Genomic DNA, 26,445 nt, shown 5'->3' with positions numbered 1-26,445 from the left:
AACAAAATATTTCCTGTCCTCCAGATAGGACTTGAACCAGTTTAAAGCACGACCAGAGATTCCCACCCAGTCTTCTAACCTCTGTAATAAGATTGCATGGTCAACTGTGTCAAAGGCAGCACTCAGGTCCAGCAGAACTAAGACTGTGGATGTGTATAATACAAAAGTGGGCATTTTTACGACAGTGTAGAATTTCAGGTTGACCAATAGAGATCGATATACTGCCGCTAAACTACCTTGTTTCCCTTCAACGCATGTTTTATTTTTTTTTTCTTAAAAAAAAAGCTAGAAATTTATTTTGAGGGCTTTTGTGCATTATTTGCACAATTATTTTTTTTAAATTTGAAAAAAAAAAAAAAAATTGAAAACATTTTAAAGGCCTCTGTGCCTTTAATGGATAGGAAAGTTCAGAGAGACAGGAAGCAGGGGGCTGAGAGAGGGGGAACGACACGCAGCACAGGGCTGTCTGATGCGGGACTCGAACCGGGGCCAGATTTTTATTTTGGCTTTTATTTTGCAAAAGTCTGTTGCTCACAGGCTTTTATTTTGTAAAAGTCTGTTGCTGTCTGCTGCGGAACCGGAAAAGAAAGTAATCGGCGGATCCACCAAACATGGAGAAGGGTACGGAACTTTTACTCGGCCATTTTCATTTTAAACTTCTTCCAGACGGCGGAGTCGACAGAACCAAAGTCATCTGTAAACACTGCCAAGTTGAATTGTCTTCTCAGCGTAGTAGTTCCAGTCTAAAATATCACTTAAAGGCAAAACACACAACTGATAGCAGCAAGTCATTCAAGGAAACAGACAGTGGAGCGAGGCTTCTACATAAAAACTACAGAAAGATGCTGATGTTAAAAGTGTGTTTGCTTAACAAATGTTATGGCACTTTCATTCATATGGCAGCACATTTAAAATAAAACTAAATGCTAAAGGCTATACACTACTTATTAATTTATTTTTTGGATTTTGCGTACAAATGCGATTAATCGAGATTAATCAGGAAAATCATGTGATTAATTAGATTAAACATTTGAATCGTTGCCCAGCTCTAATTTAAAGCTATTCCAGTCTGACGAGTGTCAACTCAACTTTTTCCACGCTCCTCAGTAAATGTGTTGTGAATATGAGAGTTTGACCAAATTAAATGAAATCAGACTGACTCCCGTAGACTTGCCTCCATAGATTCAGTTTAAAAATGCAGGTTTTACATCCACTACTGTCGGATAAATCCATGAAAACTGATCAAAGCATTAGGTGACAGAAGCTTCCTGGGTAATTCCTTTTTTTTTTTTTTTTTTGTTGATTATTGAATATATAATCCTTATCATTCAGAACATTATTTTGAATCAAAGCTTCCCGAAAGATATCATGTAAACCTTGAAAGCTTTTGCCTAAATCTCTTGCTCTGTCCCTGTATCCTCCAACTTTTTACTCATTTGTCTCTCATCTGCATTTTTCTCTTCTTTATCCTGACTTGCTCCCCCCTTCCTGTCTGCCCCTCTTCCTCCCCTCCTCTCTCCTCTCAGCAATGCAGATGTGCTTTCTTTGATTTTGTCACCAGAGATTAATTAAGACTTTATTAGGAGCCCTATTTACACCTCCAGCAAAGAGAGGAAAAAAAAGCAAAAGAGGGGATGAGGAGAAGAGGAAGAGCCAGAAAAGAGGGAGCAAGAGACTCGGGGTGAGATGGAGCCGGGAAAAGACTAACATGGTGAGATGGAGTCAAACAGACAATAAGTAAAGGGGAAAGATGAGAGGAAAAACAGGAAAAGATTGTCTCAAATATGGGATTATCGTACATAAATATCTGGACTGTTGCTTGTTTTTAAATGCATTTAAATGATTTTATTTGTTTCTCTTTATATTATTTTATGTATTTTTAATGCTTCTTCCACTCCCTGCTGCAATGCTTTCATTTTATGTAAAGCACTTTGAATTGTTTTGTACATGAAATGTGCTACAAATAAATTTGAGAATTTGAGATGAGAATTAAAGAGGACAAACTGAACAGCAAAATAGGCCAAAAATGCAAAGCAGCGATCTTAGTGTCAGTAAAATGCTCCAGTAGCTAAATGTTAAACATAAAACAAGTTCTAAGTTTGTTTTCTGACAAAATATAACTTAGAATTTTATATTTTACCGTGGCCACAAGAGGTACGATAAATGTGTGGAAAAACGAGAGGATAGAGTAAGATCAAAGGGTGCGGGAGAAGAAATGAAATGGAGTGAGACGGTAAAAGAGAATTTATGATGTAAAACTAGGGGAAAAAGGCAAAGATGGAGGTCAGAGACAGGGCAACTCAAGTCTTGCATCAAAATAAAACATTTGTTCGGTAAAGGCTTTGGTTCGAGGAAGTTTAATCATCAAGAGAGTTTAAAATGGAGCCGTGTGCTGAGCATTGTTAAAGAATCTGTATGAAGCAACCTAACCAAATACCAGCCGACAACAACGGTAAGTCCTAATGTGGCTGTGAAGCTTTAGGTATTAATCGTGGTTCGGTTCAAAGAATCTTGAAAGCAGAGTAGGACCATTATGACGCATTTCGGTAATGAGACTGGGTTGCAATTGGAGAGTGAGAGGAGGAATAAGAAAGATAAAGAAGCTTATGTAGAGGACCGTCAAAAGACATGGAAAAATAAGTCCAGGAACAGGAGAAATTAAACCTAAAACTGAGCAGATTCTGCCAGCAAATCCCTTCGAGCCCGTTGGCACCGAGACAAACGTGTGAAAAAGAACACTTCATTATTAATTTGTTGTTAGATGTAATTTAATCTGTAAAATATTTTTCTCTTTTTTTTTTTTTTCTTTTTTTTTACAATAAAGAGGTGAGAAAGAGTTCACACTTGATTTACGAGATTTCCCCTTTACTCTTCAGTGCTTTCCTGTGTTTCATATCTGATCGTGGACCACATACCTCTTCAAATCTAGGCTAAAAACCTACTTATTTAGGATTGCTTTTAATACCCAGTAGTATGATGACACTTTGATCTTATTCGATTTTGTTGTATTTTTTTGTATTTTATTGCTTTCACTATTCTTTTATTGTTTTTACTTCTCTTTATTTATTACCTGCTGTAAAGCACTTTGGTACATCGTAAGGATTGTCTGTAAAGGGCTGCATAAATAAAGTACATTTACATTTACATATGAATCATTTTTCACACCAGTGTCAGACGGGCTAATGGTCCCAGCACACCTCAGAGTATCGTTTAGTTAGCTTTAGCAGCTACGGTACATTTTAGTTTCTTTAACTTGTCCGAAAGCAGAGAAATTAGCATTGTTTTGGTCCATTTTTTTTAAAATTAAAAAAAAAAAAAAACTTCATGTCTGCATTGTTGCATCATGTTGAAAAGTTTCTGTAAAGCTGTTGCATAGCAACTGGAATGATGCAACCCTCTGAGCGCTGGCCTGCTGTCCAATATGCCGCTTTCAGCTGCATCATCGGGGAGTTGGAGCTCCCATCCAGGTGCGGCCGCAAAATGATGCTTATTATATGCTGGAGATTGAGCTAAAACAGTCCGTTTCAGTCAGGGAACCTGTTTGATATCAGGATTGAAATTTTGATATTAAAGTTGTTTATTTTTGTGCAACACATCTGGTCAACTCAAATGCATGCTGGTGCTGACCGAACTTTTAAATCATACCTTATCGTGTTTATTTTTGCCCATAAATCGTATTCTAACATGACAGAAAATGTGTTATGTTATATGTATATAATCAGATGTGCTGTCTGCTAGGGGCTGGGTGCAAAAAATTGATTCATGTACATATTGCGATTTTTTTTTTTTTATGGGATGATTTTAAAAAAAATATCAAAATTATAATCGCTCCACTACAAGCAGGAAAAACACAGAAGACTATCAAAATGTATCATTAACACAAAATCACTCCTGCTATGGAGGAAAGATCCCCAAAACACCTACGGAACGAAATAAACCAAAATTTGAATATATAATATACAAATAGCAAATATATGGTATCAAAAAAATTACAAGAAACAAAAAAACTCACTTAAACAGGACTCAACAAAGCACACAGGTTGCTATGATCGAGGCTGTGACAAGGACTTGGAACGACTGGAGTGAAAGCACGTTGAGGCTGACAAATACGACACACTGGCACAAGACAAATGACTCTTATACACAGGGTTAACAGGGGACAGGTGGAATCATTGAGTGGGGTTACATGGCACTGAAAGAATCGGATTATTGGCTAAATTACAATAAGACTGAGTTATTAAGTTCATGTAGACACCTTAATCTGACAAGAAATCGGATCGAATCGGGTTACTCGCAATCGGATTAAGACCCTGAGATAACTCGGTTGAAAGTCACACTAAACCTGCTTGTAGACGCTGAAGCACGTGGTGAATTAGACTTTGCGTTCTGCGCATGCTCGAGATGTTTTCCCGGGGTCGTGACCCTGAAGTTAAAGGAGACGATATTCCTGTTGTTGTCGCCGTCAGAAAGAAACAAACAACTCGATGGAGAATGCTCCGTTGGGCATCGAGTTTGTGCAACAAGCAGCTCATCACAGACCAAATGTAGAGGGACGTAGCTTCATCTTGCTCTGCGTTCTTCATCTTTCTCCAATGCCTGAGTTTGTTGTTGTTGTTGTTGGTGAAGAGGTCAACAGGAAGTGGCTCTATTAGCAATAGTTGGAATGGGTACAGCGCCACCTATCATACCGGGGTATGAAATGCTTTGTGCCTATGATCCGATTCATTCACCGCCATATATCCAAGGATAATTACCCTTGCTCAACTCAGTCTTATTGTAATTTAGCCAATATTCCGATCCTTTCAGTGCCATGTGACCCCACTGATTCATTCGGCAATCAGACCGAGACACAAGAGGACGGGCAAGTGACCTGAAACAAGTTAATCTTTCAAAATAAAATGACGAGACACGACATGGAGACGAGACAAAGAACCCCCTTGACCTCACCGTGGTGTGACACTGGACTGACTGACATAGACTGATGTGCATCGTTTATGGCAGGGATATCCAAAGTCGGTCCTCGAGGGCCGCTGTCGTGCAGGTTATAGATGTTGCCCTGCTTCAACACACTTAATTCAGATCAAGACCTCATTAACAGGCTTGTGCAGAACTTAACAATCTGTTGAAGAGATCCATTTAATCTGAATCAGGTGTGCTGAAGCAGGGAAACATCTAAAACCTGCAGGACAGCGGCCCTCGAGGACCGACTTTGGCCATCCCAAAGGTTTATTGGACCAACAATCATTCTAGTAATATATCTAGAAATATAGAAGATGCTGATGAGGAAAAGGGGCTTTAAAGCCAGAGGAACAGGAAAAGAGGGGTATGAGCTGTACAAAGTTTTTTTTTTTTGTTTGTTTTTTTTTAGGAGAGGCAATAAAGCCAAGAGGAGATGAGAAGGAGAAACCAAATAAGACAGAAATGATGAGCTGGAGAGAGAGAATGTGAGGAAGCGATGGCGGTTGGTGTTTCATGTTGGGTTATAGAACGAAGGCAGTGAAAAGTGTCAGTGTTGTTGGGTGCAGATAAGGCCATGGGCTGACGTTTTCTTCGAGGAGCTTTCAGAAATCTTTTCAAAAACTGTTGGGCCTCTCTCAGCAGCCTTAGTCTGCTGTCAGTGAGCACAATGAGCTGAAATAAGTACAGCCAACAAATGGAAAGAGCAGAAGAGAGGGACAAAGGAACAGAGACCGAGGTCTCACTTTTTTTTCTTTTTTTGCTGGTTTGGCCTCATTATGTCAACGGCCAGTTAAGAGTGGGGAAATGGGAGAAGAAAGACGGAGAGAGAAATATTTAGGATGATATGAGCCTGCTGAGAGAGATGATGATGGGGGTCAAAGAGGCCAATAAATGTGGAAAATGATGTGTTCATATCATGCCTCGCACGCACCATTTTCACATGCAATGAAAAACAAATCCACAGCTGATGTGTCGCATTATAACTCACCTTTTCAAACCCTCACTCATTGACCTTTTTTCTAAAATATTTAGTGGCATTTAGGACAAACATCCCCAACACTTACCCACAGGAGCAAAGTCTCTCCTCACTCTGGCTCTGCTCGGTCGATGGTGGCTGCACCTGTTGGCTGCTTGCACATACACGGCGGTGTGTTTGTGCTGCGTTAGGTTGTTAACGGTCACTTTCTTTCTGGGAGATCATCGTACATTTAAATCTCGTCTATTGCACTGATGTCATTAACCTGAATGGATGGTGATTTTTGTCAGAGCAGAGCAACGGCCTTGAAATCAGGGAATGCACCGTTACCACATGTTTTAAAAACCGAGTACAAGTATTTACCTTTTGAAATTGACGATACAGAGTACCGATATGAGTACTAATCAAGGCCATTACAGTTCATACAATTAAACACATTTTCTTTTCTTTAGGCATATTGAACCCAAATGCTGCACTTTGTGCATTTTAGTCATATAACACAAACTTTCACAAACACATTGCAGGAAAATTAAGCTCCTGCCACACTGGTATCAGTTCTGTAGCATTAATGAATACTGAGTACGAGTACACACACATGGTATCAATACCAATGCGATCCTATTATCGCTACCGATACGATCCTGCCATCGGTGCCGGTACGCTCCTGCTGTCGATGCCGATACAATCTTGTTATCGGTACCGATACGATCCTACTATCTCTGCCGATTCGATCCTGCTATCGGTGCCGATAGGATCCTATTATCGCTGCCGATACGATGCTGCTATCGCTGCCGATACAATCCTGCTATCGATGCCGATACAATCTTGCTATCGGTACCGATACGATCCTACTATCTCTGCCGATTCGATCCTGCCATCGGTGCCGATACGATCCTGCTATCGATGCCGATACGATCCTGCTGTCGGTACCGATGCGGTCCTACTATCAATGCCGGTGCGATCCTACTACCGGTACCGATGCGGTTCTAATATCGGTACCGATACTACTACTAATCCTGATACTACTACTTGAAATGCTGTGATAGTGACCAAAGCCTGACACATGGGTCTCCATGGGGTACTTTTCTATAACAATTTTGGACGTATTTTGCTGTCTGACAGTAGAAATGGGAGAAATACACTGCCTTGACCAAAGAAAAAAAGAAGATATTTTGTCGGCCTGCCTCTGGCTTGAATTATTTTTCTCAAGAATCTTGTATTCATGATGCAAGTGTCAGAGTTATGTGTAAAGTCATCTGAAGAATATCCCTGATATTTTAAATAGGGTTAAGGCCTGGACTCTGTGGGTTTAATAGATCTTTAAAAGTTATGTTTAATGGTCCCTGAACCACTTCTTAACAATACGACCCCAATGAGTGCTGTCGTTGCCTTTTTAGATTACAAGAGCAGTTTATTTTTTTCCAGAAGTGGGGGATTGCCCGTCTTTGAAATGAATGTGCAACCAGTAAATAGTAAATAGCTGTTTTATCTTAAGTCTGGTGATTTGTAAAGCAGTGTACACTTATGGTTCACGTGGCATAAATAGAATAAATTTCTCATTATTACAGCAGAGATTGTAAAGAGGTCAGCTGGCAACTAGATATGAAAAAAAATTTCCAGATCCATAAAATGCACATGTTTCTACTTTGTGGGTGTAACATCCATCCTTACAGGAAGTGGAGTGAGTAAAGCAAGAGAAACGGCTAATTTAACAGAGGAAAAAGCAAAGGGAAAAACAAGAGTGAACAAGAGAAGACTGACAGGTAGGGTAGCTGGCACAGCAGAGAGCTGCGATTCCACAAAGGGAGAGTGGAAAACAGATTTGGGATTAATTTACATTTCAAACTGAGCTGACTTCCAAGTTGCGTAGCCAAAAAAGTGCTGATTTGCACACCACTCTTCTCGTTCCACCTCAATTTTCACAATTTTTCTGGTCTACTGTAGTTGAAACCATTCCTCTCGATGATTATTCATCGTCTTTTTCTGCTTACTTAATTGTTTTTTATCTGCCGTCTTTATTTCAGAACTGGACACTATTGGTGGTCACTGGTTAAACTCATTGTTATATTATAACTTCTTCTGAATGTTTTAAATGAATAGATAACAGAGGGGGAAGTAAAAGGAATTGGACTCGTACTGTATGAGTCAGTCTTGCCTTGTGGTCCAGTAGAAGTGCACCAGTGTTGGTGTATTTTTTTTTTCAGTAGATTTGCCAACTCTGCAGGTATTTGTGTCCATGCGGATCTTTTTTGGCCGTCTCCCCTGTTGCAGACAAACAAAGAGTTTGAGGCAGAACGTGAACTTTCACGTAAAATCTGTCAATTATTCATCGTGCTTTACAACGTAACTAATGTGAAACAATTGGTAAAATGATGTTTGAATAGTCCTCTTTATGACTTTATTCAGTGACTAACCACAGTCTGTCTCATTTTTATGCTGCATTTATGACCATTTCGATCATAAGGTTTCAGTTTGTGACATGAAAATATGACAAATACCTCGTAAGTCTGATTTTTCTTGTCTGTAAGTATGTTTTAAATCTTAGACGGGAAACAAAAAGTTTCATATATTTATTCGTAGAAATTTTAAGCTTGAGGTCGGAAATGACGCGATTTAGAGTTCCCAGTTCCTGTGTACATTAAGTGTTGCGTTACTCTGTAGTAGGGCTGGGCGATATGGGAAAAAATCATATAACGATACATATATATATATTTTTACATCATGATTTCGATATGTATCGGGTCCAGAACTTTTAGCATCCACTTGAACCCCTTAACCATCTCTAAACCAGAATCATCTTAAACCTAAACTACGTTTTTTACAAAATAGATCTTGAAGTTGAACGTTAAAGAGTGTGAGGGAACCCCCTTCATATGACCGGCTCCCTGAGGGAAACCCTTCTCAATAAATCTTTCCACAGAAAATACGCTGTTGTAACCGGCTGTCAAACAAACATGTCAGTTAGAGCTGGGCGATATCCGAAAAAGTCATATGCACATTCTCCGTGCTCAGACGGGTGGCGCTGCTTCAGGTGATGAAACAGATTTCCGTATTTTCCGGACAATAAGTTGCATCAGTCAAAAAATACGTCATGAAAAAGAAAAAAGACAACATATATAAGTCGGAGGACCAGCCAAACTGTGAAAAAAAGTGTGACTCCAGAAAATACGGTAGCGGTGTTCCCCGTCTTTGTCGGAACATGTGCTCGACATAATTCGCAGCGCACGCTACTCTGTTTGGTGTCGGACTTCAAAAAGAACGAAATACCTCCAGACCACCGAACTTTTCGGGCCCTTCTTATCAAGTGTCATCAACGATGTCATCCCTTACGCCTTGGGCTGCGTCTTCCGTCGTTTCTTCAGAGGGAGCACTCGTTTTCTGTTTTATACGGCTGCAGCAGCACAAACAAACACGCCACGGCCAGCTGCTGGCATGGCTCTATTCCAGCCACCTGATTGGTTCAGAGTGGCGCAACTCTCGTTGTCATTGGCTGTTAGTGTCGCCTGTCCAAAGATGGATGAACGTAATCTATCAAAGTATATGGACCGTGTTTCATATCTCGTTTTATCGCGCGGCCCTCCTCTGCAGCAAAGGGAAGGAAGTGCTTAGTTTGAAGTGCTGCATTTATAGATGGTAACAGTTTACCGGAGCTTCATTATAATTTATTTGATCGGAAGAAAATAAAACTATTTTTTAAAACCACATGTAGAGCTGGATTAAAAGGAGATTTCGATATATTTCACTGGTTAATATTAGTTTATTCTTCTAATTTGTTTCATTAGTGAAACGTTTTCTAAGGACGTAAACTAGGGATCAAATTTTTATCAATGAAATTTGAAAGTGAGCTTTCTGCAATAAGTCACCATCGCTGACTAAATTAAGAACCTTTGACAGCTTCATGTTCACAGTGTATTTCTCCCTCATTAAAGGCATAATAATGAGCAGAAGTCCTGATCTCACGGCTCAGTCGTAACAAAGCTGCTGACCCTGACGCTGTTTACTGTGGTTGTTTGCTAGTTTTCTACTGAACTGAGCAGCAGAATGAGTCAGTATTGAATGTGCTACCATATGAACAAGTCAATGTGATAAAGTGCTTTGAATGGTGATATATTAACCCACAGTGCAGTTGTACAGACTGAAGTGTCCACTTAGGTTAGAATGAAGTGATTCCCGACCTCCTTTTCATTATAGGAAAACCGTGAACATTCAAATCTATCTCTTATTACTAATTTCTCCTTTCTGCTGCATCATTTATTCTTTCTGTTTGCTGGTTTTGTCTCCATCTCCATCTCACTCCCACTTCCCCCTCTGTATTTACCCATCGTATGTTTGCCTCAGTTTTTCATCTCATGTGTTGCTCTCAGGCAGTTTTTTAGTCTCCATCTGTCCTCATTTGTGTCCTGCAGTGCAAAGTGCCATTAGAGTGGGAGAATGAAGATGCTCAGCAGGGGGAGATCGAGACTCGAAGAGAGGCTGAGGGGGAGTTTGAGAAAGTAAAAAAGGAGGTAGAGCTACAAAAAGTGCCGTAAAAGTGGGACAACAGATGGAGAAAGACGAGTTTTTATCTTAACGCCACAGTGAAACGTAAAAATATGAAGATGGAGGAAAAGGTTGAGTGAATAAAGCTTATTGAGATATTCAGGATGAAGTTACGATATCCAGAGTTCTCACATGGACACATTCAATAATTGAGCTTTAATGACTGATATAAAGATGGGATCTCTGGGTTTCCGGATGGCTCCGTTTTCAGACAGTAATTTGCTGCAATGCAGATTCATGCTGCTCTTCTCTGGAGCGATGGTGGGTGAGTCCTGTAGGTGTTGTGTGGGCTCACATTAAGAGTCAATAGCTGGGTTTCTGTCACTGTTTTTGATTCACATTTGCAAGACAAGAAAAGGTTTAGAAAGGAGTAAAAATATAAAAAAATCAGTCTTTTTTTTCCATGAGGGACTTGGTTTAGTCCTTGTTTTTCTGGCTCCAACAAACACTTAAAAGAAAATCTGTTTTTACAACCAGTATTGCTGTATTGAGGCGTTAAAACCAGCTCTGACCTGGATATGTTGCACCTCTGACATGGCAGAGATTGAAATAATGACTCACCAGCTGGTTTTGGTCTGAATAGGCAAAAGTTAAACTCACCAGTCAAGTGACTGGTCGACATCTTCTTAGAGTTTATTTAATATTTTACATATTTCCAAAGATTAAAGCAAATTTCACCATTTTCCCTTTTTTTTTGGCAATCCATCACAGTTAATTTTTCGGGTTTTCTTTCCAGTTGGGTCAAAGTCAAGTTTATTTGTAGCACATTTCAATGTACAAAACAGTTCAAAGTGCTTTATATAAAATAAAAGCATTGCAGCGGGGAGTGGTAGAAGTATTAAAAATACATAAAAGAATATAAAGAGAAACAAATAAAATTATTAAAATTACTAAAAACAAGCAGATTTCATGCATAGACACATGAGAAAAGAAATGTTTTTAACCTGGATTTAAAAATGTCTACATTTGGTGAAAGTTTAATCTCCACTGGCAGTTTGTTCCACTTGTTTGCAGCGTAACAGCTAAATGCTGCTTCTCCATGTTTAGTCTGGACTCTGGACTGGACCAGCTGACCTGAGTCCTTGGATCTAAGAGCTCTGCTGGCTTTATATTCTCTGAACAGATCACAGATGTGACAGACTAAACCGTTCTGGGATTTGTAAACCATCAGCAGGCTTTTAAAATCTATTCTGTGACTGACTGGAAGCCAGTGTAAAGATTCTAAAGCTGCTGTGATGTGTTCAGATCTCTTAGTCCGGGTTAAAACTCTAGCAGCAGCGTTCTGGATGAGCTGCAGATGTTTAATGCTCTTTTTGGGAAGTCCAGTTAAAAGAGCGTTACAGTAATCGAGTCTACTGGAGATGAATGCATGGATGAGTTTCTCCTGGTCTGTTTGGGAGAGGAAACCTTTAATTCTGTTGATGTTTCTGAGATGGTAAAAAGCTGCCTTGGTGACAGCTTTGATGTGGCTGCTTTTGGCTTCCCAAAAGTTGGCTCTGGATTTGGTTTTCTAATGAACGGAGACTCAGTTATGAAAGACTTTTATTTTTTAGAGCTAGTAAATAAACACCAACCAAGCCCTCTAATTGGATACTTTGATTTAAGACAGAGTTGTCACTGTTCGGTTTGTTTTGCACAGTGTGCAAACTTTAGGTGCTAAGTATTATGTTCAGTTTTATGCTTTTAATCTGTGTTGCTTTTGTAATCTTCTTCTTATCTTTGCAACAACTCAAGTTATTTTTGATGCACACAAAGTGAAAGTTTAATTCGCAGGTCGACAAAGCTTTAGTTAAAATAACAAACTCTGGAATTATTTGAACATTAGAAGGTAAAAAAAACAATCTTATTGTGGATAATCTGATCTATATTTTTAATTAACTAATTAATTAGCTTTTTAATTCGTAATTCGTAAGGATTGTCTGTAAAGGGCTGTATAAATAAAATACATTTACAATTATATTCATCATTCAGTTTCTGGGTAGAAAAAAACACTAAAATTTGTCGTAATTAAAGCTCGCGGTCAAACACTGAATATCTAGTTTACAAATTGTTCACGATTTTTAGATCATTCTTATCATGATAATATAATTTAACATATTTCTTCTTTTATAATCGTTACTCTGACTTTCTGTGTATGATCTGCAGAAAAACAACTTTTTTTTCCTATTTATCTAGTTTATCTTTGCTGGATTCTTTTAAAAAATAAATTTCCAGACGGGTTTGATCTAATTAAAGTTAATTTCAATCAAAGCCTGAGGTGCAGATCAGATAGCTGACTTTGTGCGTGTGCCCGTGTGTCTTTGCTTTGCCTTTCCTCGTCTGCTCGCACGGAATCAGCTGCCTGCTACGATGTGTGTTGGTGTGAATTAAAGGCTCGATCTGTGTGTGGAAGCGCACGAGTGCACGAGCACGGAAAAGAGCGCGCGGACGCTTACGCACGCTCACGTGTTTTTTCCTGCATCGAGCCACAGGAGGCCATCATCTGCCACTTCAAAGTACTTACCCATAATCCTCAGTGTGGATTCATTTGCACTTGAAACCCACAGATTGAGAGAGAAGGAGGGAAGCGGTGACACAGAGACACAAACGAGAGGAGGAAACTGACCACACGCAGCACAAGATGCACAGTCGGTTGATGTGTGAGCGCGTGGAGGAGCGAGCTGACATGACTCATTTTCCCTGACTGCTCACTTTGCCTCCTTCCGTCCGTTTTTTCCTCTTCCTTCATATTAGCTTTTTTTTTGCATTGCTTGAGGAAAGCTCTCACCCCCACCTAATCAGATCCTTGGAATTGGGTTCTCTTTGTTCATTTTCAACCTACAGAATCATTAAGTGTGGGTCTATTTTTTTCTTATCTTTTCTTTTAAATAAATACTATGTAACATTTCTACCATAAAATAACAGCTTGAAAAAAATTGTGCGGCTAGAATGAGTTTTAATATTACGATTGGCCTGTCTCCTATGCCCTTCGGGGGTCTGAGTTGGGAAAAACTGCGCTATGTAACTTTGCTGGACCGGCCCGGGAGCTGAGCGGAAGTACTTCGACTTGCTTTCTGACACACCTACCGCAAAAACAAATAGACCCCTCTCACGCTCCCAGGTACATTTGATTACTCTTACCTTCTCGGTCGACATAGCTTGCACCTTCTGACTCCTCGCCGGTTCGTCAACAAACGTGAAACGTGAAAGCGAAAGGGTGTTGTATTTACGACAGTGTAACCGTACATTACCTCCAAGCCTGTAGGGGGAGCTCCATAATGGGCTTTTTGAAAAGTTACATTGTATTGCTTTAAGCCGAGCCTTCCCTGACCCAAGTGCTTTCGGTGGCTACAGTTAACCCAAAATCTAAGATGAAAAGCAGTAGTCTCATATTAAGACAATATTAAGATTAGCTGGGCTGGGCGAGTTAAGTTGTTATTAACGCGTTAACGCATCGATTATTTAACGCTGATTAATATTTTATCTGTTTCATATTTTAACGGATGTTTTATTTCTATTTCTTTGAAAGAGAAAAAGAAATTTCGGGGGACTTTTGGGCCTTTAATGGATAGGAAAGTTCAGAGAGACAGGAAACAGGGGGCAGAGAGAGGGGGAACGACATGCAGCACAGGGCTGTTCGATGCAGGACTAGAACCGGGGACAGAATCAGAATCAGCTTTATTGGCCAGGTTTGTGTAAACAAACAAGTAATTTGACTCCAGTTAAACTTCACTCTCAAAGTACAACACTCAACAAAAACATAAAAGAATAAAATTAGAAATAGAAATAAGCTGCAGTGAGGACTATAGCCTCTTGTACATGGGGCCCCTGCTCAACCCACTACGCCACGGACCACCTGTTTTTTTTATTGTAAAAGTCTGTTGCTCACAGGCTTTTATTTTGTAAAAGTCTGTTGCCGTCTGCTGCGGAACCGGAAAAGAAAGTAATCGGCGGATCCACCAAACATGGAGAAGGGTACGGAACTTTTACTCGGCCATTTTCATTTTAAAGTTCTTCCAGACGGCGGAGTCGACAGAACCAAAGTCATCTGTAAACACTGCCAAGTTGAATTGTCTTCTCAGCGTAGTAGTTCCAGTCTAAAATATCACTTAAAGGCAAAACACACAACTGATAGCAGCAAGTCATTCAAGGAAACAGACAGTGGAGCGAGGCTTCTACATAAAAACTACAGAAAGATGCTGATGTTAAAAGTGTGTTTGCACAACAAATGTTATGGCACTTTCATTCACATGGCAGCACATTTAAAATGCTAAAGGCTATACACTACTTTTGAATTTTAATCTTTTAATCGTGATTAATCAGGGAAATCATGTGATTAATTAGATTAAACATTTTAATCGTTGCCCAGCTCTAATTAAGACTTAAAATTGCAACTTATATTGACGCAGTCATCATTTCTTACGGCTGATAGTTTGTGCTTTTTGTCAAAATGGCGGTGTTTGATTCCCTGGTAGTGCGAACAGGTCGGCGGTATCCGTCTACATGTGATGCTCACGTCCTCAGAAGCTTGTTTGGGATGCGAGAGACACAGAATTTACAGCCTGATTGCACTCTGTTGCCAGGCACACGGTCCTCTGAGGATGTTCAAATGTGCAACATACAACAGTCCTGTTTCAAATATTCTCGTTATTCTAGCTCCTGTTAGTTCTGTGCTAGCAGGGCTGGGCGAAAAAAATTGATTCATCTACATTTTTTTTTTTTATGGGATGATTTTTAAAATTGATTTTTCTCCCCGGAATCGATTACAGGCAGGTTTATTTGTACAGCACAATTCAACAACAAGGTGATTCAAAGTGCTTTACAGAGACATTTAAACAGTAGAAATAAAAAGCATGATTTAAATTTTAAACAAAAAAGAAAGAAGTAAGAACAATAGATAAAATCAGATAAAATCAGGAGTTAAAATGTGATTAAGTTTTGAAACTCAAGCTTCAGATTTGGAGCTTTATTCAAATGCAGCTGAAAATAGGTGTGTCTTCAGCCTGGACTTAAACACACTGAGTGTTTCAGCTGATCTGAGGCTTTCTGGGAGTTTGTTCCAGACATGTGGAGCATAGAAGCTGAACGCAGCTCCTCCATGTCTGGTTCTGACTCTGGGAACTGATAGAAGACCGGATCCAGATGAGCTGAGGGGTCTGGAAGGTTCATACTGGGTCAGGAGGTCACTGATGTATTCTGGTCCTGGACCATTCAGAGCTTTATAAACCAGCTTTATATTTCTTTATATTACGTCATATCTGTGTCCAGAAAAACTTAATCAATTCATTACATTAAGTTATGTTAAAACTAGCCCACATTTGTGCTGTGTTGACATTTCAATGCATTTTGTAACTGTAAACTTTAAAAAATGCCTCTTTTTGTCTCAGTTGAAATAAATGTCAGCTGCTGGACTGCCTGACACAGACTGATGTGCGTTGTTTTAATGCAGCTTTCCTTTTCTTAGTGGTCATAGGCTCTTCTTCTGTCTCCTCACTGGGCCTTTTCCCCTTTGCAAAGAAACTTTCCAAAGACGTCTGTTTTTCACTCATTTTGCTAGCTTGTGAGTTTAATATTAGCGTTAATGTTTCACGTGACCGAGACAAGCATCTTGACCCGTGTCAAGAGTGTCATAGACGGATGTAACGGAGAGAATTCGGTTATTTTTTTAAAATAAAATCATTGTTCAGACTCGGATAGTAAATAAAGTGGAAATATTGTAAGTTATTTATTCTTTCTGTGCGGCCCGGGGGTTGGGGACCGCTGTTGTAAGTGATCAAATGAATAGTGAGCAACAGTGTGTTGTAGCACGTCACTGCAGGTGAATTTGGGTGGAAATTTAAGCTAAACTTCATCACATAAGCTGCACCTTATTAGGCACTAGGGCTGGGCGAGTTAACTCGTTATTATCGCGTTAACTTGTTAATTATTTAACGGCGATAAATATTTTATCGCGCATTAACGCAGGTTTTATTATTGTAAAAGTCTGTTGCTTTCTGCTGCGGAACCACCAAACATGGAGAAGGGTACGGAACTTTTGCTCGGCCATTTTCATTTTTAAGTTGGACATCACCGCTACAGGTGCTCCTCGGTCTGTGTGTGAAGCTCATGGAGCTAACCGGCGCTACTTCCTGTTTTACTTGTTTCAACATAAAAGCACGTATTTCAAAATAAATAAAAAAAAAAACATTTAAAATAAAACTAAATGCTAAAAGCTATACACTACTTTTGAATTCATTTTTTGGATTTTGCGTACAAATGCGATTAATCGTGATTAATTAGGGAAATCATGTGATTAATTAAATTAAACATTTTAATCGTTGCCCAGCCCTAGTAGGCACAGATGGATTTTTTTCTTAGTTTTATTGTAAAACTGTAATATTTTTTGCATTGAAACCACAGCGATGAGGTGCCAGCTGTGGATGAGATTTCTCTGCCGGAGGTTCAAGACACTGTTATTTCAGCCCAAAATCTGCTGTGTCATGTGGGTCAGAGACAGAAAAGAGGGTCTGAATGACTGTTGAACCTTAGATCCAGTGAGAGGTTATGAAAGCAGGATCTGGACCAGCTTTTTACCCTCTTGAGATGTCTTAAGTGTTGCTCATTCACGCTGTAATTTGGTCTTATTTGTGTCTTGTGTATGTAGACTAGACTGTAGTGTAACTCAGAACGTCTGCAGATGCACAGATGTGGGGGTGAGCTGTTCGGATGAATTTAGGTCAGACTGCACAGGGCGAGCGACCTTCACAAGGAACAGGCCATGAGGCAGAGAGAGAGTGTAATAGGGTTATTTGTCTCTCTGCTCCCTCAGCCAGCCAACAGACGGATAAGGCTTCATATTTGTGCTATCAAAGCATTTCTGCATGTGCAACCATGTTAGATACTGTATGCATATATTTACTATATATTTCTCTCTTTTTATTTATTTTTCTTTGATTATTTTAGACAGTGGGAGAGGAATGATGTCTGAAGCAGATACCTTCCAGTGAGGGGAGAGAAATGGATATGGAATAATGAGAGAAAGAAAATGGTGCTTCAGAACAAAAAAGAAGTAATTTCAGCAGAGAGTACAGAGGAGATGAAGCCAGTTAGGAATGATGGAGAGAAGCCTGAAAGTTTCCCCCTCAGTGTAAAAAAAAAATAGAGACCATTTTTCATTTGTAAGCAAAACGGTAGAAATTTGAATAATATCATATTCAGTGAAATAACTCGGGCTCATTGTGAAACAAAGTTTTTACATTTGTGTTGGGATGCACCGATCCGATATTTGGATCGGACATCTGTGACAATGGGCCGATCCATATCGTCTGTGTTTTTTTTAAAAATTTATTTTATTAATTTTTTCCTTTGTCCTGTCCAGCATTGGCGTTCTTCCAAGGGCCTTCTGCCCCCTCTAGTGGTGAAAAAACTGGTTAAATTGGGACTACCTTTTTTATTTATTTATTTATTTTTTAGTTTTTATAAGTGAACGAATAGTTTAGTCAGAAATTGTGGAGACAAGGTTGTTTGAATATAGGGAACATTAGTCAAAAACTAAACTATTATGGCATGATAACCCAACTTTGTCATTTCTATCTAAAGTCATGTACACACGGGTTGAAATTGTAACAAACTAAAAAAAATTTAAAATGTATTCCTCCTGCAGTAAAGCTGTGTGGGATGCATTCAAGAACGGTCTGGGTTGCATCATCATGTGGCGAGGTCGGGCTGCCCTGAAACATTGAAGGTTTTAGGTGGTTCAGATTGTGTAAAAACAGCTTTTCCGGTGGCCATGTTGTGAAAAGCTTTTAAAAAACTGTTGGGGAAAGTTTCTGCTTCTCCAAAACTGAGAGCACAAGTAATTAACACAATTCCACTTCAAAATAAAAAAAAAACGGATATAAATGCTCTCTTTTTGAATACTTTCTAATTGCAAATAATTGTATAAGATATTTCATTTATGTCCTGCCCTTAGAAATCAAGTGCAACAGTAAGTTTTCCCCATTCATACTTTCAGCTTGCTGATATTTTAGCTGATTTCAAGCATTTTGATTTATTAGAAAATATAGAAATGTACTCAGCAAAGCAAATGGTGATGCTAAAAGTCGAGGCTTAAAGACATTAAATTGTATATAAGACTATGAACAAGCCTAAACTTAAAAACGTAAACCGTGCTAGCCATTTTCCCAGACTTGGTTAGCCGTAGCTGCCGTCTCAGTTGTTTACAGTTGGTATTATTTTTGTTAGAAGTGGCAGATTGGAAAGTAGCCTTGACATGGACCTTTGTCCTCATCAAGCCCAATAAAACTAACGTCACCGCTTTAATCCAAGGTAAAAAGTAAGTAAGCTCATCTCCACTTACATTTCCCACAGGTTTATCTGACAACGCTGCACTGTGGATGAGAGCTGCTGCTTATTCTTTGAATTTTGGATATTTGAACGAATGTCAGTGCCTCAGTCTGGAAGCGCTTTAGACCAAAGGTTATAAAAAAGGTTGTAAAAACGGGTTAATCAGATCTTTAGAAGTAGTTTTTCTTGTGATTCAGATTTAGTCTAGTATCAGCTCGGCCTAATCCTCACTTTTATGTCCTCTATTGTTTTTGATTTGATTGATGAAACCAGCAGGCAAAGCCATGACATCCGTACACATTTGAGGAACTGTGTTTATTTTGAATATGTTCAATTTAGAAATTCTTCGAACCAGTTTTGCACCGGGATGCATCCAGTGATGTTTTGTAATCGAGAAACCGGTCCATAGCTCGATTCCATCCATCCATCCATCCATTATCTTCCGCTGGTCCGGGGATCGGGTCGCGGGGGCAGCAGCTTGAGCAAAGAGACCCAGACGTCCCTGTCCCCGGCCACTTCCTCCAGCTCTTCTGGGGGGACCCCGAGGCGTTCCCAGGCCAGCCGAGAGACATAGTCTCTCCAACGTGTCCTGGGTCTTCCCCGGGGCCTCCTCCCAGTGGGACGGGCCCGGAACACCTCACCGGGGAGGCGTCCAGGAGGCATTCTCACCAGATGCCCGAGCCACCTCATCTGACTCCTCTCGATGCGGAGGAGCAGCGGTTCTACTCCGAGCCCCTCCCGGATGACCGAGCTTCTCACCCTATCTCTAAGGGAGAGCCCAGCCACCCTGCGGAGGAAACTCATTTCGGCCGCTTGTATTCGCGATCTCGTTCTTTCGGTCACTACCCACAGCTCGTGACCATAGGTGAGGGTAGGAACATAGATTGACCGGTAAATCGAGAGCTTCGCCTTCTGGCTCAGCTCCTTCTTCACCACGACGGGCCGATGCAGAGCCCGCATCACTGCAGACGCCGCACCGATCCGTCTGTCAATCTCCTGTTCCATTCGTCCCTCACTCGTGAACAAGACCCCGAGATACTTGAACTCCTCCACTTGGGGAAGGATCTCATTCCCGACCCGGAGAGAGCATTCCACCCTTTTCCGGCCGAAGACCATGGTCTCAGATTTGGAGGTGCTGATGGTCATCCCAGCCGCTTCACACTCGGCTGCGAACCGCTCCAGTGAGAGCTGAAGGTCACGGCCTGACGACGCCAACAGAACCAAATCGTCCGCAAAAAGCAGAGACCCGACTCTGAGGTCGCCAAACCGGACCCCCTCAACGCCCTGGCTGCGCCTAGAAATTCTGTCCATAAAAATTATGAACAGAATCGGTGACAAAGGGCAGCCCTGACGGAGTCCAACCCTCACAGGAAACATGTCCGACTTACTGCCGGCAATGCGGACCAAACTCTGACACCGGTCATACAGGGACCGAACAGCCCATATCAAGGAGTCCGGCACTCCATACTCCCGGAGCACCCCCCACAAGAGTCCCCGAGGGACACGGTCGAACGCCTTCTCCAAGTCCACAAAACACATGTAGACCGGTTGGGCGAACTCCCATGCACCCTCCAGGATCCTGCGGAGGGTATAGAGCTGGTCCACTGTTCCACGGCCAGGACGAAAACCACACTGCACCTCCTGGATCCGAGATTCGACTATCCGGCGGATCCTCCTCTCCAGTACCCCCGAAAAGACCTTACCAGGGAGGCTGAGGAGTGTGATCCCCCTATAGTTGGAACACACCCTCCGGTCCCCCTTTTTAAAGAGGGGGACCACCACCCCGATCTGCCAGTCCAGAGGCACTGCCCCCGATGTCCACGCGATGCTGCAGAGACGTGTCAACCAAGACAGCCCCACAACATCCAGAGCCCTGAGGAACTCAGGACGGACCTCATCCACTCCCGGGGCCTTGCCACCGAGGAGTTTTTTGACCACCTCGGCAACCTCAGCCCCAGAAATGGGAGGTCCCACGTCCGAGCTCCCCAACTCTGCTTCCTCATCGGAAGGCGTGTCGGTAGGATTGAGGAGGCCCTCGAAGTATTCCCCCCACCGACTCACGACGTCCCTAGTTGAAGTCAGCAGAGCCCCGCCCTCACCATACACGGTGTTGACGGTGCACCGCTTCCCCCCCCTGAGCCGCCGGATGGTGGACCAGAATCTCCTCGAGGCCGTCCGGAAATCGTTCTCCATGGCCTCCCCGAACTCCTCCCAAGCCCGAGTTTTTGCCTCAGCAACCGCCGAGGCTGCGTTCCGCTTGGCCTGTCGGTACCCATCAGCTGCTTCCAGAGTCCCACTGGCCAAAAAGGCCCGATAGGACTCCTTCTTCAGCTTGACGGCCTCCCTCACCACTGGGGTCCACCAGCGGGTTCGGGGATTGCCGCCACGACAGGCACCGACCACCTTGCGGCCACAGCTCCGGTCGGCCGCCTCAACAATGGAGGCACGGAACATGGCCCATTCGGGCTCAATGTCCCCCACCTCCCCCGGGACATGGTTGAAGCTCTGCCGGAGGTGGGAGTTGAAACTCCTCCTTACAGGGGATTCCGCCAGCCGTTCCCAGCAGACCCTCACAATACGTTTGGGCCTGCCAGGTCTGACCGGCTTCTTCCCCCACCAGCGGAGCCAACTCACCACCAGGTGGTGATCAGTTGACAGCTCCGCCCCTCTCTTCACCCGAGTGTCCAGGACATACGGCCGCAAGTCCGATGATACGACTACAAAGTCGATCATCGAGCTGCGGCCTAGGGTGTCCTGGTGCCAAGTGCACATATGGACACCCTTATGCCTGAACATGGTGTTCGTTATGGACAATCCGTGACGAGCACAGAAGTCCAACAACAAAACACCACTCTGATTCAGATCGGGGGGGCCGTTCCTCCCAATCACGCCCCTCCAGGTCTCACTGTCATTGCCCACGTGAGCATTGAAGTCCCCCAGCAGGACGAGGGAGTCTCCCGGAGGAGCACTCTCCAGTGCCTCCTCCAGGGACTCCAAAAAGGGTGGGTACTCTGAACTGCCGTTCGGTGCATAAGCACAAACAACAGTCAGGACCCGTCCCCCCACCCTAAGGCGGAGGGAGGCTACCCTCTCGTCTACCGGGGTGAACCCCAATGTACAGGCGCACAGCCGGGGGGCAATAAGTATGCCCACACCTGCTCTACGCCTCTCACCGCGGGCAACTCCAGAGTGGAAGAGAGTCCAACCCCTCTCGAGGAGGCTGGTTCCGGAGCCCAAGCCATGCGTCGAGGTGAGTCCGACTATATCTAGCCGGAACCGCTCAGCCTCGCGCACCAGCTCAGGCTCCTTCCCCAGCAGAGAGGTGACGTTCCACGTCCCAAGAGCCAGCTTCAGTAGCCGAGGATCAGACCGCCAAGGTCCCTGCCTTCGGCTGCCGCCCAGCTCACACTGCACCCGACCCCCATGGCCCCTCCCACGGGTGGTGAGCCCGTAGGAAGGGGGACCCGTGTCGTTTCTTCGGGCTGTGCCCGACCGAGCCCCACGGGCACAGACCCGGCCACCAGGCGCTCGCCGGCGGGCCCCACCCCTGGGCCTGGCTCCAGGGGGAGGCCCCGGTGACCCGCGTCCGGGCAAGGGAACACGGCGTCCAAAAGTATCACTCATCATAAGGGTTCTTGTGAGCTGTTCTTTGTCTGGTCCCTCATCTAGGATCTGTTTGCCATGGGTGACCCTACCAGGGGCTTAAAGCCCCAGACAACATAGCTCCCAGACTCATTGGGGCACGCAAACCCCCCCACCACGGTAAGGTGACAGCTCAAGGGCTCGATTCTCTCTTCTATAAAATGCTAAGCTCTTCATTTTGGTGCCATTTATTGTAAAACATGACAAAGCAAGCTTTGCTTTTGGTCGGGAGATTGCGTTAAAAGGTTCCCACCTTATTATTGTGTGTGGTTTCCACTGTTTTTTTTCCCCGATTCTTGCCTGGTTTACATGAACATTCCCATTTGGTCATTTAGCTGATGCTTTTCTGATGATTTTTCCAGTTTAAATATCATAAAGATAGAAAAAAAAAGCCAAAATATCAAACTCATGATTTTTAAAGTGGCGGTCCACCAGCTTTGCAGTCTATAATCGGATACTATCCATCCCTGCATGTGAAATTCAGCTTTTCCTATAAAATGTGATACATGGAAACACACAAACTGAGAGAAATGGGTCTGAAACAGGATTTTTCCATCAACCCTCTTTAAAATAGACATGGATGAATTGGCAAACAAAAATGACTGAACATCCTTTCTATGTTGCTTCTCTTCTAAAAATGAACACTGCTTTTCCTCTCTGTTTCATCCTTCTCATTTTATCTCTTTGTTGCTCTCACTCCCACATCTCCATTTTTCTTTTCACCAATTACTACACACTTTCTCTCTTCAAGCCTCAGCCTACCCTCCCTCCTCCCCCTTCTCTCTCTTGGGGGTTGAGTGGTTGTAACGTAAGCGCCAGTCATCTCTTATCATCGCCACTGTGTTCCCCGAGCGCTCGGCAGTCCACATCTCTCCCTCTGTCTCTTCCCTTCTCCTCCTCTTCCCCGTCAGTGTCTCTCTCTGCTCTGCTGTGGATGTTACTCTAATAAGGGAAAGTCGATGTCTGCGGTCATGTTTTGCGGTTTGAGAAGGGACGTTGGGGCAGCCAGCGTTGGTGAGTTGGTAACTAAAGAGAGAGGCATTGTGTTAAATTATTTGGGGCCAGTGTTGTTGGGATTTATTCTTTTTTTTTTAAACTACTTTTCTCAGAACTCCTGTGCCATTCAAAAATTGCTTGGGATGTTCATGCAATATGGTTAATGTCCTGCAGGTGGTGCTGTTTTCTTTGTCTGATTTATTTATTTTTTATTTTTATTTATTTATTAATTTTTCTTAATACAAACCAGTAATGTCTTGTTTAAGATTTTTGTTTTATTTTTCTTGGGAAAGGTGTTATGGTGTTACTTTGCGTATTAATTTTGTACTTTTACGTACAATTTTTCATTAGAACATCTCTGTTTAGGGCAAACTGTTGTCCAAATCTCTGATCTAAAAATAGGAGACTACTTTTGCATGTTTATTTGTCTAATGCTACTGAAATTTGAACATATCCACGATATATTTGAGTGACTTGAGGGCTACATATGTCTGGAAGATAAACTGCTACATTCAATAAGCGGTCTTTCACAGATTTTGGAAATATCTGTCCAAGAAATCCAGAAAAATGTTGCGGACATTTTCTTTTTCGTGCACCACCATTCGGTTATGTCGTCGGCTGCGATGCACGTGTAAAACATGCTTTAGTTTACCAGCTAACACACAATTACAGCAGATCTTAAAGCTTCCAGTAAAAAAGCAAACAAAAAAGGGCAACAAAACATTTCGTCGAGATTAATCGTGCCCCAACAGCCATCTGTTCCATCTCCCAGCTCGTTGTGCACTGAAACTCGGCTAATAACCCTTCTTATAGCAGTTTAAGTATATCTGCTACAACTTTCGAAGATACTTTTCAGCAACAAGATGGTGATTTACTTGAGCATCATGGCAATGAAAAGTTATTGTATTTTTTCTAATAGTTTTTAACTTGTGCATATAAGACACATTTAGGTTTAAATAAAACTAAACCCCTTAAAGTATTAAGGGGTGCTAGAGCATGCTCGAAATATTTTCTAGCTTCCCATGTTGTGATATCCCACCTCAGCTGCTAACAACACAAGCAGATGTGCAGGCTTGAGAGAATGAAAGATGTAGAGCCTTGAACATTGAATATTGCTGCTCAAAAACAATTACTTTAGGATTGGACTGGCTGTTTGTTTTGGTTTAGGCAACAAAATGACTTGTTAATGTGCAGAAAATGATTATCTCCCAAAGTCCTTATATTCTATTCCTTAGCGGAACTAATTTAGATGGTCTGCTGGTATCGATTTCAGATGTATATGTCTCGTTTCCACTGTCAGTACGGTTCAGGTCACTTCGTATCGATACGGGTCGGGTCTCTTTGGGGTCAGCTTTGCGTTCCCACTGTACAAAGGGGACCCTCAGGGGTGTACGGAGTGCGTGCCGAAGCGTAAATACTATTTACTAAAAAGCATCCATAATTTGGAACCACCTCCAAGCTTCTTCAGCTTAATGCGACACTGGCTCGCGGTCCGGTTGAAACCACTCTCTGCCATTTTTGCGGCAATCAGCTGGAAAACTTTTTGGTTTGGCACATCGAGCTCCCGCTGCACAGCCTCCTCACCAACAACGGAGAGCAGAGCCTGGAACCGGTCCTGTGTGCTCGGTACCCCAAGCAGAAGGACTACAGACATGGGAACGGGTTCCATGGGACCGGTACGCTTTCATGGTAGTGAAAACACTGAAATAAGCGAACCGTTCTGAACCGACCCATACCGGACTGCATAGTGGAAACGGGGCTTTAGTAACTTCTGAGTCCTGTTGAACTACATTTGACATTGAAATGTGACACCAAGGGTCTTGACACTGGTCCAGTTTGTGACGAGTTAGGCGTTAGAGCATGTTGGTCCATAATGCCCCCCTAACACCCCCAGAGGAGTACTCTGGGTGATCTGCTGTCAACTCCACGACAGACCTGAATATATCAGACTGAGTTAAATAGAAATGAACAGAATACTTATTGATAGAGATCAGCTGTTCAAACCCACCGTAGATGAATGAATGCACTTACCTGCAGCCTACATATTTCAACCAAATAAATTCTGGTTTTGTTTTTGTTGCCACCCACAAAGATGTTGGGCTGAGCAATTAAACTGTTGAAGTGAGTTTGAAATGCCCAGAATTGTCACCTCATTGGACTGGACTTTGGGAAGATGGGGAAGGTTTGCTGAAGTTGAAGTGTCACCATTGGCACTGTTGGAGCTTTTTATTCCTTATCTTCATTACTTTGAATTTTGTTCAGATTTATTCTTGGGTTACTTTATATTTTAGGGGGTTATTTACAGAGTTTATTTGTAGGTTAATAATTGTTCATTTTTGTTTCTTTGTTTTAAGTTAGACAGGAAGAACTGTGGGTCCATTTCTTATAAATATAGGGACTGGTATAGGACCAGGATGGATCGGGGTGGGGCCTATGGTTTTTTTTTACCAGAGCAGGAGAAGCAGCAACAATCCAACAAAGAAAAGTTGGATCTGTATTATTTGCTTGCCAGCTGTAAAAATATACCGTCAAAATGCAATCTTCAGGTATTGGTCATTGGACTTCTTTTTTGCCTGCGTACGAAACCCAACCCCAGTTCAGTGGTGGCTTGTTTGAACTTATAGGATGTTTGGTTTGACAAACAATCGCCACTACAGTCCCCATTGGCACCAAGCAGCAAATGATGTCCGTAGGTCGAACATTTGCACAGCACTCACTGAATTACACACCCTATCATGGCCAAGATCCAAAACTAGCAAACATGATTGCACTCTTTCAAGTCTTCCTGATACAGAGTGCATTACTACGATAGAGTTAACCACATGCATCAGGGATATTAATAAGGTGAGCGCCATCCTATTTCATGCACCGATGAGCATAGTGGGGACGATGTTCTCTGCAGTGGCCTCAGAGACTTAGCTGATAACAGTGTGGGGATGCTGGAGCCCGACGAAGCTGTTTTCATTTTATTTGTAATTTTATGTAGATACATGCACTTCAGAGGTTTCACATTTCAGCACATGCCTTGT

At 42.3% G+C, this 26,445-nt stretch overlaps 1 protein-coding gene across 5 annotated transcripts in view; it reads left to right on the top strand.

The window, feature by feature from the left end:
• Nucleotides 1-26,445, top strand: part of LOC142376708 (glutamate receptor-interacting protein 2-like) — a 402,317-nt gene that overhangs the window by 275,167 nt on the left and 100,705 nt on the right. Inside the window, exon 1 of one of the 5 annotated variants that reach the window (XM_075460178.1) lies at nt 23,333-23,434. The exons of the other annotated variants lie outside the window; for them this stretch is intronic. Within the exon in view, the coding sequence (XP_075316293.1) occupies nt 23,380-23,434 (55 nt within the window). The 5' untranslated portion in view covers nt 23,333-23,379. Of the gene's footprint in view, nt 1-23,332; nt 23,435-26,445 lie in introns of those variants that run through there. 5 annotated transcript variants of the gene reach the window in all.

This window comes from Odontesthes bonariensis, chromosome 3, assembly GCF_027942865.1.
Source record: "Odontesthes bonariensis isolate fOdoBon6 chromosome 3, fOdoBon6.hap1, whole genome shotgun sequence".
Taxonomy (NCBI): domain Eukaryota; kingdom Metazoa; phylum Chordata; class Actinopteri; order Atheriniformes; family Atherinopsidae; genus Odontesthes; species Odontesthes bonariensis.
Note: the sequence above shows the minus strand (reverse complement) of the source record. Positions and strands in the feature narration are given on the sequence as shown.